The 18720-nt window shown below is 36.1% G+C and overlaps 1 protein-coding gene across 1 annotated transcript in view; it reads right to left on the minus strand.

Annotated features, from left to right (window-relative positions):
* Positions 1–18720, minus strand: part of Il1rapl1 (interleukin 1 receptor accessory protein-like 1) — a 1375012-nt gene that overhangs the window by 1145224 nt on the left and 211068 nt on the right. The window contains exon 2 of the mRNA NM_001160403.2: positions 3994–4098. Coding sequence (NP_001153875.1) covers positions 3994–4075 — 82 coding nt within the window. The 5' untranslated portion in view covers positions 4076–4098. The remainder of the gene's footprint in view (positions 1–3993; positions 4099–18720) is intronic.

An 18720-nucleotide genomic window follows, 5' to 3' on the forward strand; every position in this document is an offset into this window, starting at 1 on the left:
CTCTGACTCTCTCTGTCTGTCTCTGTGTCTCTCTCTGTCTCTTCTTGTCTGCGTCCCTCTCTTTGTCTATGTCTCTCTGTCTGTGTCTCTCTCTGTTTTTCTGTCTGTGTCTCTCTCTGTGTATTTCTCTCTATCTGTGTGTGTGTCTCTCTCTGTGTCTTTCTATCTCTGTGTGTGTGTCTTTCTGTGTCTTTCTGTCTCTGTGTGTGTCTCTCTCAGTCTGTGTGTCTCTCTATGTGGCTCTGTGTGTGTGTGTGTGTCTCTGTCTTTCTCTCTGTGTGTCTATCTCTATATCTGTGTCTCTGTGTCTCTTTCTCTCTGTCTCTCTGAAACTTTCTGTCTGTATCTGTCTCTCTCCTCTCTCTTCTTTTCCCCCTCTCTCTTCCTCTCCCTTCCCCCCTCCCAGCAGGTTTGCTGTGTAGCCCCATTGTCCTAGAAGTCACTATGCAGATCAAGCTGGTGCTAGGATTAAGTGTTTAGAATCAAACTCACATGCAGTTTTTGTTAAATACTTCAGTTTTGTTTGCTTGGTCCTACTTCATCTTCATTGAATGTTAAAAATCACTTGTCACTTACAAGCTCCATTTTTCACTTTCTAACTGATCCCCTTAATAATTCACTTATAAAGATATTTCCATGACTTGAAGGGGTTCAAAAAATAAAAATGACACAAAGTGAAATGGGCAGGAAATGTGAAGTAGATCTGGTAGAAGTTGGGAAACAGGTGAATAAGATGAAAATACATCATATAAAATTCTCAAAGAAGTAATAAAGCTAATAACAAAATACAACTTACTGGAAATATAAAACAAAATGTTATATCAATGAACCCTATTTGATTTGTTGTTTTTTTGTTTTATATATTAGCAAAGAACATGTTCGGGGGCTTTATATTTCTAAACAAAAAATTATAGTATTTTTATAGTTAAAAATACTAGGTAGGTATGGGGATTGAGATATATTTCACTGACAGACCACTTGCTAAGCATAACCAAGACTGGTTAAATCAGTTTGACAAAGACCGACAAACTACACTAAAATAAAAGAAGAAGGGGGCAAAGAGATGGAGAGAGTGAAGAAGATGGGGTATGAAATTGAGGGCAAAGGATCCCAGGAAAGAATAGTAGAGAAGAAGATGAGAGTGGAATAGAATTGGGACCTAGAGTAGAGGAGAGATGGAGAGGTAGTGAATGGAATAGAGAACTGTAAGGTAAGACAAGCAGGAAGGTTAAGCTACATTGGTTGAGATACGAGGCATCTTAAAGCAAGAATGTGCTTTATATGATTTTGTACAAATATTCAACAATTGAAAGACACTCAAATATTTATTTACTAAATTTGCTGTGACACCACACATTTATATTCTCGATTATCAATGTATGTACAACCTTAGACTACTATGTAAAAGGCCAGACTCAATCCCTATTTATCATAGCATACACATACTAGGAATGATTATGTAAAATGAAACATGAATTGGTAATTTGAATATTTGAATCCAGAAAGCTATAATAATATAAGCACCTTAATAAATTTGGTTTGCTCCTTAAATATTTGCAATGGGGGTGTAAGTTGAGGTGATAAAAGTACTGTATCTCCATTTGTATAAGACCTCCTAATGCTTTGCAATTAGATTTGCTAATGAGAAGCAAATTCTTCCTTCTAAATTTTTATGAAATGACCATATGTATTAGTCTGAAGTAAACACTACACACAATTACCATGCCATAAAACTGAGCATTACACTGTGTATTTTAGTCATGTTTTGCATATTTTAAATATAATGCATGTGTAATTATTAAATTATCTACATTTACTTGTGGTCACAGTGAATTCAATATAATATCCAGTAACATACAGTTGAAAAGCATTGGAATTTGAATAATCATTATCAAACTTGTGAAAGATCTATAAAATCACAACAAAATGCTAAATAACAACAAGACTCTTGCTTAATACACTAGATCAAGCTTCAAAAATTGATTCAGATTCTCAGGCCTCAGTGCTTATGGTTTTGTCATTTATGATAGGTGTGAAAATTAAGCCCTTCATCTTTTAAGATGAACATGCCTAGGTAACTCCTGTTTTGATCTATGGAAATCAGTAATGATTCTATTCAGTAAGCTACATACCTGTTTCTCTCAAGAAACTATGGTAACAAACATAGTGAAAATGACTGAAAGCAAGGAAAGTATATGAAAAAATATTGACTCTCAAGTTTTACACTTACTACCTCAAACCTAGCTGAACAGATTCACATTCATTGAGTTTTTACATGCGCATTGGGAAGAATCAGTCTCAATTTAAATTGTTTCATTTACCCTATTTGTTGTTTTATATAATTATATAAAGACATATTTGATTTGAGAGGTAAGAAGTAGGTATGTGACAACTTCATTCATAAACTGAAGAGTGAAAATATGAGAATACCAGTTTAACTTGGGACATCATCTAAATAACAGTCTCCTAACTTAGATTTATATTATTAAAATAAAGTTTACATTTGAGATAATGTAATTTTTTCAAAGTCTAAAAGCAAGAGATATGAATTGTCTAGTTGTACCCCATTTCTTGATCAGCTCCTAGTTTCTCAAATATAGGAAGTTCCACTTTGATTAAAAACAAAGAAATTCTTGCTGCTAAAGAAGAACTAATATAGTATAGACCTGTCACCAGTATTTTAAGAAGAGAAAAGGTCACATTTGCATTTCAATAAATCATAATCTGACATATGCAGAAAGAAATTTAAAAAGCAGTTGTATGTAATGAGATATAATAACCAGAAAATGAAGCTTTTAAGATTTAATCAACAATGATAATCTCACCTTACAGTTTACTTGCATTTAAAAATTACCACAAAATAATAGATGAAATAAAGTGCAAAACTACAAACATTATTTTTCTACAATTCCTACAATCATATCACGCTCCAATGACATCTAAAAGTAACATTACCAAAATGTTGCAGGGTGCATAATAGGCTCAATAAAGCAAACATGCACTGAATCTACCTACACACATATCTTTCCCCAGTTTCTCTTCAAACTTTTATCTGCAGAAGGGGTTCTTGAAAGCAGAACTATTGGCCACTTCCTCTACAGGTGGCAGTTTCCACTAGCCTATCAATATGAGGCAGATTCTACACTATTCCAAATCATAGTATCATAACAGAGTAACCTTCTGAGACTCACCTCAATCTTTGATTTGTCTCTGGAGACTGCACAGGGAGCACACTAGAGCTGGGGCAGCTAAACTCAGTTCCTCTATTCTCCCTTTATGCCTAAAAGCTGTACCTTCAAAATGTCTATAATGCCATGCCATGTGGGAAAATGGCAATGATAAAGCATATCAATAGCTTACTAGACAGAAATTCACATCAATGTGTATTCACTTGAGCATTATATTACTCTCTAACTCCAATTTTGAATAGACAACTAGAAACTAAGCACGCATAATGACATGCAAATTGTTTGAGTTTCAACACTAATTGAGTCACTTCTGCTTTGCATTACTGTTCTACTCTTTTTCCCTTGCAAAAATATTAGGTGAAACGCCATGTCCTTTTCTTAAATGACACCATTTTTACTGTAAATCCTTCTAAGTGAGTCAGCAAAACATCCCTTAAAAGAATTCATTATAGACATAGTTGTTAAGGAAATAATAGTATTAAGAAGTAAGATGAAATAATACACAATAATGTTCCATTAAAAGTGATACTCTACAAGAGAGCATTAAAAATCACACTGTTTAATGGATTCTGAATGAAACTTTTGGTGTAGAACTTATTCACAATTCTAATTCATCTCAACAGTATAAACCACTTTAATTTTCACATACTCACACTTTTATAACTGCCTTTTAATACCCTTCACTATTCTCTGATATACCTATGGTGTCTACATAGCATAGATTCCTTACACTTCTCAGACTCTCAGAAATAACACATGTACATGTCACAGTCTGCATAAGATGAGAAAAATAGGCACTTCTTACCAGAACCTCTTTTAGTCACAACCTTCAGACTCTGAGTGAAAGTAGCATATAAGAGAATCAAATGTGGGATCGGAGCTTTCATCTTCCAGTTCTTACAGGCTGTTCCTTAAGAGAAAGATAAAATGAAAACAATAATTTACAAGATTTATTGACATATTATGAGAATTTTGTGTACATCTGGTTCTAGAAAGACAGAGTCAGGCCATATATCATTGGCTGACCTTGAATTTCCTATAGAACAGGGTGACATTGCTATTATGACATCCCCCCAGCTTCAGACTTCTAAAAGGGTGCAAGTATAAACCAATGAACCTGTCTCTTGTGCACATTTTATTGTGTATATTCGAAGCAATCAATTACTTTGTTCCTTCTTCTAGGCGGGATTGAAGCATTCTCACTTAAACCTTCCTTCTCTTTATTTTATTTTTTATAATTATGACTATTTTTGTTTAACATATAACAATATTAGTCCTTCTCTCTTGTTAAACTTCTTGTGAAATACTCATAAGGAAAGAATATCACAAACAGGATCTATATTACATTTTCAATAAAATATACATTTTAGGTTAAATCAAAATCAGTAATGCTTATAATGTTTCCATAGGCTTCTGAGAATGATTTCCAATCTAAAGTTCAACTGAAGTTTAGAGTTTCTCTAAATTTAGAGACTTAATTTTTGTTTAGATAAGGAAAACAAAATCTTTATTTTGAGAACAATTTATTTTAATACACATTACTGAAATTAACATTTTAAAGTATCCATTGCTGCAAGACAATGTGGGTTTTGAAGTGTTTTCTTTACTAACAAAATTTTATCAATTGTATGTCTCTCAAGATTTGAGATTTAACAACTCTTAAAAAAACTGAAAAATATGCTTCAGAAAAAGTTTAAGGATGTGGCTATATTGATGGATAAAAGACACACTGTCAAAGAAAGTTACAAAAATATATGTCATCATCTACTATAAATGTCTCTTCAGGATACTAAGAAGTATGTTGACATACCATTTGGCTATCCAAAAAGCAAGACATTTCATTTTATATAACCTATATATACATTTTCTTTTCTAAATTATCTCTTTTTATATTTTATACAAAGAAAATGGAGAGATTGTATATATTTAAGATATGTGATATGATGGTTTGATAAACATTTACATTATGAAATGGTTACAACAATAAAGTAAGTTAATACATTTATCTTATGACATAGTTGCCTTTTATGCCTGATGGATCAAAGTTTGTAAAATGTACTGGCAGCAAATTTGAATTACATAGCAAAGCACTATTTAGTAGAATCCCTTGGTGTACATCAGACCCCTAGAATTAATTTACTCACTGGGGCAAGTTTGTGCTCTTGCAACAACATCTACAAATTTCCCTAAGAAGACCTTGGCAAATACCACCCTGGTTTTCTTTTGTATTATAAGATGAAAATAGAAGAGTTGAGCACTATGATACTGAATTTGTGAAGTAGCAAGTCAGAACACAGTTCAGATATACTGTAGGCCTATGATAGCACAAGTTTCTTTGCAAGATATTTGATGACTGATCATTGGCATCTATCACTTTGAGTTTATTACACATGAGAAAGCTGATATGCAGTTTGACAGATACATTTTTGCTCTCCCACAGCCTCAGATATATCTGAATATTTTTAAATGATTAATGTGTTCACATTAATAAAAGTCTATTAAAATATATTCCACCTTTTAAGTCAAAATCCATTCACTTGACACATAATCATCATTACAGTCTTAAAATCAAAAACTTATATAAAAATAGCATGCAGAATAAGCTATTTTAACTTTAGTACACATTTAAATGGTGATATATTTTTTTAAAGCAAGGACCTAGAGTTATCACAAAAATATAAATGAAGCTTACCCAAAGAGCCAATTCATCAGGCACATCTAAATAAATGCCACATTGCATTCCAAGGTTGACTCATGCATTCCTAGAATCCACATCCTATTTCTCAGACACTGCACTAACTAGAACTGTAGAAATATTTAAAGTTGGTATCTTCAGCCTTCAGGTTAGCAGCAAGAATCAGTTCTTTTCTCAGTGGGAGTTTAATCAGTGCTGCCCAAGAAACTCCAGGATCCAACTATAAGCTGCAAGCCCTTCCAGCTTAACTATCATGTTTCTTGTCTCTTTTTCAAAATACTATTTCCTTGCCCATTTCATTTCTATAAGACACAAACTAGTTTACAATTCTATTTCTGAAATTCAAGTTGGTTTAAAAAGCATCAATTTTGTAACATCAAGATCCTTAATTGAATCCTTAAAACTGTGTATTAGGAAAAAATAGATTTATATACGTTTCATGGTCTTAATTCTGTGGTTAATCTATAATAATCTTTAGAATGTCTTATAGAAATTTTATTGTATCTTAAACTGAAAGATAAATTAAATATGTCCAACTGTAGATATCCATGACTTGCTGTGCTGTCAGCAAAATTAAGATTGTTACCTAGAAATAGCAATGACAGTATATCTAATAGTTCACTTTATCAGCAGACAATCAGTTCCAAAACCATCACATTTGATCCTTAAAAGCACAGACAGCACAAAGACCTACAAATATTATGCTTTCCTATTATGCATACCCACATTTAATTTCAACTTATAAATTAGATGTAATACGAAATTAATAAAAATCATAAAATCTGCTATAACAACTATTATAATTTTTAAATCAAAGTACTTTTCTCAACCATACTCACACCTGTTGTGATGATTAGATTGCCAAACGGTGAGATAAATTTGTTGAATGGTTCAAACCTTTTGGCATGGAATTGGGTTACTACAGAAGGATTACTTGCCTTTAAATACTATGATTCCACCACAATCAATTTACTGACAGTGATGGTTATAAAATGACTAAATGGTAAGGGGCACATATAACATGGACATAATGCATGGAGGGAGTACATTCATTCCAGGTGAGGAAGAACAAGACAGCATGAGATTTCATCAAGCACTCAAAAAAGTAAGAGATATAGAACTTCTGAATTGTTGATGTGTGAAATGTTAGAGTTTATAGTTATAAAGCACAGATGACTGTAACGTATTTTAACTCTAAACACTCAAATCATAAAAATGGCATTACTATATGAACTTTTACTGAAATTCTTATTTATTTTCTTATTGTTACACTAAAGCACATATTTTGAGTCTTCTAGTTTCCTTCCTGTTGATATGATAAAAATAAATAAATAAATAAAACCACTAGAAGTAATGAGAGAATGAAAGGGATTAACTTTGTGTATATTTCCAAGTCACAATCTGTCATTGAATGAAGACAAGGTGGGAACTAACTAAATTGTGTGTATGTGTGTGTGCTCCCATTATCACCTGCCCAAGGAATGTTGCTGAGCACAGTGGGTTTTATCTGTCCATAAACAAGCTTTATATAGGCAATTCCTTAAATATGGCTTCTTTTAGATGGTGTTAGGATATGTCAAATTAATAGTAAAGGCTAACTAGGACAATCTTCTCTTTGTCAATGTGACACACAAATATGTGACTATTAAATAATAACTTTTTTGGCCCCAAGATCTTATGTAAATACAATATAAAACATAGTCCAACTCTGAAAGTCTTACACTTTTTAAAAATGTCAATGCTTTAAAAGGTTAATGACTTTTAAAAATTCAATGTCTCTCAACAGAGGCATCCTACAAAACTCAAAATCAAATAATATATTCGTTCTTATTCCAAAATTGGACATAAAGAACTCACACTTACTCACAAAAGGAAAAAAAAAAAAAACCTAAATATACAAGAGTTGAGAATCTTAGCTCAGGGTTAGTCATTAGGGATTCAGTCATGATCTTATGGGCTCCAAAGTTCTTGAGCAACCAGACACTTCAGCTCTGCCATACACATCACACCACATGCTTCATAGGCTCTGGTTGGCTCCACCCCACATCTATCGCTGATAATGTTAGCATCTCAAGTTCCTGGCATCTCCAAGATTCCAAGATTCTGGTATATTTACTACAACGGAGGGAGACTACCTACTTCAAAGACATATCTTCAAGGACTTCTACACTGCAATAATATACCAAGCCTCACCTTCTTTTCATGACCCCTTTAATCGTGCAATTCCCATGCCTTCAAAACAAATTACATGTGAGCAATTTTGAAGTTGCCAAGCTGGACTTCCAACATAAAATGTGTACTTAGCTTCCTAAATACTTAGGACCAAAGCTATTGTGTGCCTAATCTGAGAAAACACTTTCTTATTCACAGAAAATTTCACCTCAATGTTGCTGGTAACTTATTAATCAGAGCTCATTCTTCAGTTCCAGCATGACAAATTCGCATGTATTCTTAGTCAAAGTATCACGTAAATAGCCCCTAGTCCAGTTTGTAATTAAGACCTTACTCCCTCCTGAAAACTCACAAGCCAGGCCTCCACATGGTACATTATCTTCCAAGATCTCACAACAGCTCATTAACCTCTGCAGTCAACAGGTTTCCCAATGCAAAGTTAAAATCTCTTCTACAATCCTTTAATAAATAATCTAAAAGAAAATAAAAAAGCTTCATGGACAGATTTATCAAGATCAAGGCAACATCTACATTCATGATACAATTTTCTGCCCTAGTTTTATTTCTGTTGAAGTGATAAAAATACTATTAGCAACTTAGGGGAGAGAAAACAATGGATTTTGTTTGATTTGGTTTGTATTTCCACACCACAATCAGTCAATGAGCAAAGTTGAGTCTGAACTCAAGGTAGGAACCATGAAATTTCTTTTCACTCTCTGACTCACTGCAAATTTCATACTTAGGCAGCTTTATGAAATACATTCCAGAGATGTCTGTCTGATCATAGGGTTATGCATCCTTTATTAATAATGGAGACAATTCTTTATAGACATCCCTCCCCTGAAAACCTGACTATCCAAATCCTTAATGGAGGTTTCACCTCTTACATGACTCTTTTATATGCTACATTGACAATTCAGGTTAATCATGACAACGAGATTCTTAGTCATGATTTCTATTCCTGCACAATCATCATGACCAAGAGGCAAGTGGGGAGGAAAGGGTTTATTCAGCTTACACTTCCATGCTGCTGTTCATCACCAAGGAAGTCAGGACTGGAACTCAAGCAGGTCAGGGAACAGGAGCTGATGCAGAGGTCAAGGAGGGATGTTACTTACTGGATTGCTTTCCCTGGTGTGCTCAATGGGCCCTCCCATTCTTGATCACTAATTAAAAAAATGCTTTACAGCTAGATCTCCTGGAGGCATTTCCTCAAGGGAGGCTGCTTTTCCTGTGATAACTCCAGCTGTGTCAAGTTGACAGCCAGTACAATGATTGAACCAATTTTAAATCCTTCAGATTCTGGATGAATATATCTTAGTCACCTCTTCTCTGTTCACAATATTGTTCATCCCTGGTACTAAACTACCAATCAAAGAAATCCCATGGTGGGACTTGTGTCTCTAGCTGCATATGTAGCAGAGGATGGCCTAGTCAATGGGACGCAAGGCCCTTGGTCTTTCAAAGATTCTATGGCTCCAGCATAGGGGAATGCCAGGGCCAGGAAACAGGAGTGGGTGGGTTGGGGAGCAGGGGGATGGGACAGGGCATATTTTTGGAGAGGAAACTAGGAAAGGGGATAGCATTTGAAATGTAAATAAAGAAAATATCTAATAAAAAAACAAAGAAAAAATAATATTGTTCACCTCTTGGGTTCTTGTACACTAAGTCAGCTTTGGGTTTTATAACATATCCTCTCTTTTGTTAATGTCTACATTTGAAAACTAGCTGTATGAAAAGGAAATACATCACAGTGTTCTAACACATATTAACAATGGATGAGAAACAACTCAATGAATGAAAAATGTTGTTGCTATTGCGGATGAATGGGAGTAGTAGCATAGAAAGACTATTAATCACACACTCTTCCATTCTGAATACAACAAATAGTTTTTGTTAAGGCCTAGGTAAAACATCAAGGGCGACATCAAATGCTAAAGCCTGGGTAACTATTACCTGTCTAGTCTTTTATTTCATGGTGTTAGTAATATTATAAAGAAACTTTCTCATATGTTGTTTCTGATGTTACAAGGAAAGTTTCTCAGGACCAAGTAAATTACATAGTCTGTTATTTTCTGTGCCCTTGGAAACCAATTGTGGTAGAAGTCAACTGCTTTGTGTCATTACCCATAATAAAATTGGTTCCAAACTAACCACCCAGCAGCACTTCCTTCACCTCTGTATAAGCTTTTATCGTATTTGCTTTTATAAGCTGCTCTTGGGATAGACCCCAACATGACAGACACCTGCACCAATGTAAGAAACAATTTTAAATAAGACATCCATTTTGAGTAGGGCTCAAGTAAAGTTTAAGTTCCCAATACCTCCCTAGGAACTGACATCCTACTTGGCAGAAAGAGTCATGTACATGGGTAACTGACATCCTGCTTGGCAGGTTAAGATATGAATGTAACAGAAGTTTCATCCTGTTAGCTAAGTTAAGACATGAATGTTAGAAAAGGCAAGTCCCCTGCCACAGTTTAATACTCCAACCAATAGGATCAGGATAATTGTACAACCAAGATATGTTCCCAAGGGAGTCCCCTAACATAAGAAACACATAGTAAGCATAAACTACATAGACGATACTGTTCTAAGGGCAGTAGAAGACTGTTCAGTAAAGAAGGCAATGAAGGACCCAAATTCTTACCTACTTAATTAAATCCTGTTGCTATGTGGTGTGTATGATGTGCTGAGTGACTAGAGAAGGAACCTATTAATTTCACTTCACATTTTTTGTGGTAAAGCAATACAAAAATGATTTCACAGTATAAAAATTTCCTGCAGGATGTAAAGACTAGACAAACTGGAGGTGTTGGTAATAAGTTGTAGTAGCATCCATGAGAAACTTCTATAAAATGGATTTAGTGAAAGTTAATAATGATTATCGAATTGGCAGGAGAGATAGTAACCTAGGAGATATGCCCCTGGACACGGCTATGAGATGTTACATATAAGTTAAAATATATTCTAAGTTAAAATAAATGAGATATGTAAATAATAGAAAATATGAATGGCATTACTCTATGAGCTTAGTTCCTTAAGTAAATATAGTAGGGAAAAGAGATGTAGCATTCATTGCTCTTTGCCTCTTGACTAGTACAATTTAGCCAGCTGCTTCCAAGTCCTGGTGCCACGTTTCTCTTCTAAACACACCCTCAAATTATGAGCCAACATTCAACCTTCTTTCCTAAGGTTGCTTATCTAGGGTACTAAGTTCATGCAATGATAAACTTAACTAATAAAAGTGGCAATTTTCACTGAGAATTTATGGTTTGCACTATAATGAGAGGATTTAAAAATATCAGTCTGAAGTATGAGTATCAACAAATGCTAGGGAAGGACTTGGTTTTCTTTTCTATATTTTCAAGATATTGTTTTAGAAAATAATCTGAATTGTTTGAATTATTTTCTAAAACATAGGTTGAGGTCAAAGGGAAGATTTTTTTCAAGACAAAAAAAAAGGGATAGAGTCAGCCTTAAGAGAGTGACAGTTAATAGAGAATAAACATAATATGGTGATGCAAATGATGTACATTTTGATATCATATATTTGTATATTGACAAATTTCTGGGAAATATTTTACACAATAGCAGTAGAGATCCTATAAAAGTACATTTGCACTATAAATTTTTATGTATTTAATTAAACATATTTTCCAAAGGTTTGTAGGATGAGGAAAGATACCAACATCGTAATCACAGCTGCTCTTAAGTATGTAAACCGGGGCAAAAAGAGTAAAGAATAAGAACAGGAGGAATTTTATACTTTCAATACAGAAACTACCAATATTTATGATACAGGCAAAAATAAATCAAGGGACAGTAAGGATGAATCTAGAAGGGTATGAGATAATCAAGGCAATAAAAATTAATGACAACTTTAGGAGAGTACATATAATTTGAGGACTGAAAAAGCCTAGGGAGCTTCAGAGTTAAAAGTGTCCTCGTCGTAATGCCTAGGAATTTTATTTGACTCACTAGGGCATGATTAGAAAATGTTAGGTGAAATTAGGTTTTAGTTGTCTCTGCACTAGGAGGAGAAATATGAACTGTATATCTATAAGTAGAGAAGTTGAAGTTCGTAATTTACTATGAAGAAGATCAAGACATCCATGTAAAGTGAGGCCGAGTCTGAACAAAGGCAGAGGAAGCTGTGGGAATTAGAAAGTAATTGGAAAGATGTCCATGTCAGAAACCTGGAACAAATCTTTTTACAAACAGGAAAGCACAGGAGATTAATATAATGCTATTTTACCAATAAAATGGAAGGAAGCTGAATTCTATTGTTTTATCCATATCGAGAAAAGATATTTAAGAATGAGGAAGAACTGTACTAAGATCTAATTTTAGCTTTACATTAGGATACGCAAACTATCTCATAGTTGAAGTTTTCTCTTTTAGAGGGCACTGGCACAAGTACTGCCAATGAGTATTTCACCCTTCCCCTGTTTTATCATCATACTGAGGTACAAGCACCTACTTCAGTGTCTAGTAAGGATTAAACAAAATGGTTGTCTTTAAAATGACTGTTTAATGGTGGCACTTAACTGTAGACATTTTTAAATGCTACCTCTTCCTGTGCTTCCTCCTAGTGTAATAATTAGCTATGCTAAAAGTGATCCACTATATTTGATTTAATCCTTAACATTTTGACATTACTATACTCAAGATTAAAGTAACCACTTTTTCAGTCTCATAAGAAAATTAAGTATCCATTTGTGCATGACACAGATAAAGTATTTTCCAAGGACTCAATTTACATAAAACAGTGCACGGTAAAGTTGTGAGCTTGACTTCCTATGGAGAGGAAAAATAGACACTCTTCCAGCCTCTCCAGCTGCAAGATACTGAAAGGCATAATATTTAAAATTACTCATGCAAAAATGCCATTTCTAACAAGAAACATTGCCAAGTATTTTGAGAAATATTAAACACACATGCATATTTATGTACAAATAAAATGATAACAGTTATGTACTCCATTCTGAAGTAAGGAGCTTTTAGCAATTGATAATTTCTGGGAAAGGGAGTCTCAATATTCTTTAAGATTGTAGTCACTAATCAGCACGGGAGTTTTGACCTGCTCCGTTTCCGATCTGGGCTGGTTCGCCTCTCCTTATGCAACCTGGTGGTTTCCCACTCCTGGGAGGTCACCATATTGATGCAAAACTTCGTGGGGACACCTGATCAGCATAGCACACTACAGCCCAGAACTCCTGGACTAAAGTGATCCTCCTGTCTCAGCCTCCCAAATAGCTGGGACTACAGGCATAATTTGCAAAAAAACATGAAACTCAAGAAGAAGGAAGACAAAGTGTGGATACTTCATCCCTCCTTAGAATGGGGAACAAAATACCCATGGAAGGAGTTACAGAGACAGAGTTTGGAGCTGAGACGAAATGATGGACCATCCAGAGACTGCCCCACCTGGGGATCCATCACATAATCAGCCACCAAATGCAGATGCTATTGCATATGCCAGCAAGATTTTGCTGAAAGGACCCTGATATAGCTGTCTCTTGTGAGGCTATGCCAGTGCCTGGCAAGGACAGACGTGGATGCTCACAGTCATCTATTGGATGGAACACAGCCCCCCCCCCCCAATGGAAGAGCTAGAGAAAGTAGCCAAGGAGCTGAAGGGGTCTGCAACCCTATAGGTAGAACAACATTATGAACTAACCAGTACCCCCAGAGCTAGTGTCTCTAACTGCATATGTAGCAGAAGATGGCCTAGTCGGCCATCATTGGGAAGAGGGGCCCCTTGGTCTTGTAAACTTTATATGCCCCAGTACAGGGGAATGCCAGGGCCAAGGAGTGTGAGTGGGTGGGCAGGGGAGCAGGGCAGGGGGCAGTATGGGGGACTTTTGGGATAGCATTTGAAATGTAAATGAAGAAAATATCTAATCCAAATTGGAAAAAAAAGATATTAGTCACTGCTAAGACAACTGTGCTCCAGCAGGAGGCCACACTTCCAAGAATATACAAGCAGTACTGAGGTATGGGCAAAGAGGGACACAGTTCGGTGAGTTTGGGGGAATTCCATATGAGAGAAGTTGGAGAAAATACTGGATTGATAAAATGGTATTTATGAAATTCTCAAAGAACTAAATTTGTTACGAAGAAAAAGTACAAGTGAGATAGTTGGTAAAGGTAGTTGCCAGAAAACCTGATGTCAGTGGTATCTGTTGGTATTCTGTCTGGACTCCACCCCCACAGTTACCTGAACACAACCAGATAGGCCTGGCCCATTATAAAAGGGCTGTTAGAAAGAGAAAAACATCAGATGGACGTCTAGATGGGACTATATTCTGGAATCTATGCCTCACACCCATATTCAGTGGTTAGTTTTGAGGAAGATAAAAGGGGCTGCTTGCCCCCTCCTCTTACTCTCTTACTCTTGCCTCTCTCTCTCTTGCCTTTGGCTCACTTCCTTCCCCTCTCTCCCCATTCCTTTCTCCCCTCTCTCCACATGGTTATGGCCAACTTCTAATTCTCTACTCTCTCCCTCCCTCTGCCTTTCTCGGCCTCTACTATTCTCTTAACTCCCTTCCCAATGCCCTGAATATTCTATACTATACCATCTTGTGGTTGGTCCCTCAGGGGGGAGGGATGAATTGACATAGGCCCTCCAAGGAAAATCCTTTCCCCATACCTCACCACACCTCCATAGAACATAATCTTATACTTCTTTATCTTTTATAATCACAACAGTATCCCTGGGAGGAGACAACCAACTCTCACATGAGGTTCCACGAACTGTATGCACGCACTGTGTCACAAACATGGGTAGATGTAAAAATAACTAAGATGTTTAAAAAAAAACATTTTTAAAGCCATAAGAAAGTACATTCCTGCAATAGCTACATGAATCTAGAAAAGGATGAGAGAAGATTCTAAACCATCTTTCCAGCCCCTATATTTTTAATTTTTAACAGTATTACACTTGTATGTAATGCACTGTGATCATATTCTCACATTTACTCTTCATTACTCTCTGTCATCTGCTCCACAAACCCACACATTCCTTTCTATTTCTCAAGTAGGGACCCTCCTACACCCTGTCTGTCCATCATTTCCTTTATTTCTTTCAGGCTTATTGTAGCATTTGTTGTGGTTGTTATGGTTTTTTCTGCTTGTTTTTTTTTTTTATAAGGTGTTGAAGATAGAACCTAGAACTTTGGTGTGATAGGCAAGAATTCTGCCAGATGACGTACATCTGCAGCCCCTGCTTCCCAACTGTCAAAGATTACATGCATTTGTTTCTGTGTTTGTGTGTGTGTGTCCCACTTTAAATTTTTCTTAGAAAAAATTTCCGGGAATCAAATTGTCTCAAATTTTATAATAAGATGATTTATTTAATCTTAATTGGGCTTATCAAAACACTCGTTTTAAATGTAAATCATCTTGATAAATCATATTGCATAGGCATAATGTTTTTGTACACTGTGCAAACTTTACCCTTGTGTTATTCAAATGCTGATTTCTCTGCCCTCATATCTTATTTAAATCCAGGCACAGCATTTTAATACTTATACCAAGAATCTCCTGTCTCAAGTTTGTGTAAATTGTTCTTACCATTTATTCTCTACCTTGACAATAAATGCTGACCCCTCAATGGCTAGGGAGAATAAAGAATGGGTCAGGAGGTCTGCCAACAAGAGGAAGGAGAGAGGGAGATTCAGATCAGTGAAGCAAATCAAGGACTTGGACCCATGAAGAAGGAATCAAGAATCGAGAGAGAGAGAGAGAGAGAGAGAGAGAGAGAGAGAGAGAGTGAGAGAAAGAGAGAGATTATTGAAACACAAGTAAAAGCCTAAGAGCCACATCAATAATAATAAACAAGTATAATAGGATACGGCTTTGAGATAGCTAGATTAGCATAGAAAGCAAAGGTAGATCATTTAACTACTTAGCTATTGAGGTGCAGTTTTAAATAAATGTTGGTTTTTCTGTGGGATTATTAGGGTCTAACATAAAATAAATTCAGCTGCCAGTTTAATTCTCTTTTATGTTTATATTAAGAAGAATTAATTTGCCAGGCGTGGTGGCACAAGCCTTTGATCCCAGCACTTGGGAGGCAGAGGCAGGCAGTTTTCTGAGTTCAAGGCCAGCCTGGTCTACAAAGTGAGTTCCAGGACAGCCAGGGCTATACAGAGAAACCCTGTCTCAAAAAAAAAAAAAAAAAAAAAAAAAGAAAAGAAAAGAAAAAGAATTAAATTATTATATAGTACAAATTATTTCCTTCCTATAATATTTCCATCTGAGTTCCATTTTACTGGGTCACAAATAAAACAGTACAGTAGCAGTAACAATATAATTAAAATAGATTCTGAACAACAAAACACACACCCCTACCTCCTGGGATTTGTGGGGAGTTGTTGTTTGTTTTTGAATCTTAAGTATGTTGTTATCAGGAAACAAAAGAAGCACTCACTGGTTAGTAGAAGGAACTTTATGTACATTCTAGAAGAGATGTGACAGTAAGTGCATCTATATCATTCTACTTTTTTCCATTTTCCAAGACCTTTTTTATTAGATATTTTATTTATTTACATTTCAAATGTTATCCTCTTTCCCAATTTCCTCTCTGCAAACCCCCTATCCCATCCTCCTTCCCCCTTCTTGTATGAGGGTGTTCCCCACCCAACCAGCCACTCCCCCCTCCATCACTCTGTCATTCCCTTACACTGGGGCATTGAGCCTTCACAGGACCAAGGGCCTCTCCTCCCATTGATGCTCAACTAGGTCATCCTCTGCTACATATGTGGCTGGAGCCATGGGTCCCTCCATGTGCATTCTTTAGTTGGTGGTTTAGTCCCTGAGATCTATGGTGGGGGGGGGCGGGGTCTGCTTGGTTGATATTGTTGTTCTTCCTATGGGGTTGCAAACCCACTCTGCTCCTTCGGTCCTTTCCCTAACTCCTCCTTTGGGGTCCCCATACTCATTTACAATGGTTGGCTGTGAGCATCCACTTCTGTATTTGTCAGGCGCTGCCAGAGCCTCTCAGGAGATAGCTATATCAGTCTCCTATCAGCAAGCACTTCTTGGCATCCACAATAGTGTCTGGGTTTGGTGTCTGTACATGGGATGGATCTCCAGGTGGGGCAGTGTCTGGATGGCCTTTTCTTCAGTCTCTGCTCCACATTTTGTCCCCATATTTCCTTTAGACAGGAGCAATTCTGGTGAGTGGGTAGCCCCCTCCCCCAACTGAGGACCTTGCCTGACCTCTGGATATGGTCCCATTTGTTAGGCATTTCGGCTAAAATCATTCCTGTTTGGTCCTGGTATCCTCTTGTTTTCCTGGCATCTGGGGCTTTCTGGTGGCTACTGCCAGTTCCACATTCCCATTTCTACACATCTCTGTTCAATTTCCTGATCTTTTTTATATCATCCCTGTCTCCTCCCATACCTGATCCTGCCCCCCCCTTTCCCCTCCCCTTCCTCTCTTCCTCTCAAGTCCCTCCCACCCTCTACCTCCTGTGAGTATTTTCTTCCCCCTTCTAAGAAGGACTGAAGCATCCACACTTTGGTCTTCCTTCTTCTTGAGCTTCATATGGTCTGTAAGTTATATCATGGGTATTCTGAGCTTTTAGCCTAATATACACTTATGAGTGAGTACATACCATGTGTGACTGGGTTACCTCACTCAGGATGATATTTTCTACTTCCATCCATTTGCTTATTAGACAGCTGTTAAAAACAAGGACCTCATGATATTTGCAGGCGTATCATTCTGCTTTAAGGAAAACTTTGAGTCTCAAGAATAATCAATAGAGATTATTGGATATCATATTAATAGAAAATTGAAGCTTCCTCTGATACATATGTACACCTTTATTTCTGAATGAGCTATTTTTTCAATTTTATAAGGATGACCAGATTTTACAGGACAATCTGTAGCAATACAAATAGCTCTTGCTCATAGAAATAGGTAGTTATGTCTAATGGGATATGGTAGATTATTGCCTTGTGTATAAAACTAGTGGAGTCAATACTCATCAACATTCCTTTATTGCAGATAAACTTGTAGGTTTCTGGAAATTTCTCTGGATCAGTTGTAGTATTATTTCCACACTCTACATGATTTAGACATGGAAAAATTAGTTGACATGTTTCATTTATACCTTTCAAGATCCATGATTTAAGTTTTCAATTACACTTTAACAATCCCTTCTTTTTCAGTACCATACAGTTAAAATCAGAATATTTGTTAAGAAGGCAAAGATTTCTAAGTGTATAGGCATTAGGATCTGAGTTTGAATCCTCAATGTCTACGTAAACGTAGAGCATAAGAGCATGGGTGTCTACATGCCTATAAGCCCAATGTTCAAAGACAAGAGACCAGGCGGTCTCTGAGTTTTTCTAGGCACTCAGTGTAGACAATCAGCAAGCTCAACATTCAGTGAGAGAATCTCGCTAAATTATAAATAAATAAAATAAAACAAAACAGGAAGCTATTGATGGCCTCAAGCCTACATATGCATGCAAGCATATATGCATCTGTACCCAAGTGCACATACAAAAAACTCAAACATACAAAACAGACCAGTGAGAGAAATTTCATAGATATATAGAATTTCATGTAATTACCAACAACTACCATAAAAACTAAATATTTTCCTGTGAGTCTAGAACTTTCTCCCAATGATGGAATGCAACAGT

This window comes from Mus musculus, chromosome X (genome assembly GCF_000001635.26).
Source record: "Mus musculus strain C57BL/6J chromosome X, GRCm38.p6 C57BL/6J".
Taxonomy (NCBI): Eukaryota; Metazoa; Chordata; class Mammalia; order Rodentia; family Muridae; genus Mus; species Mus musculus.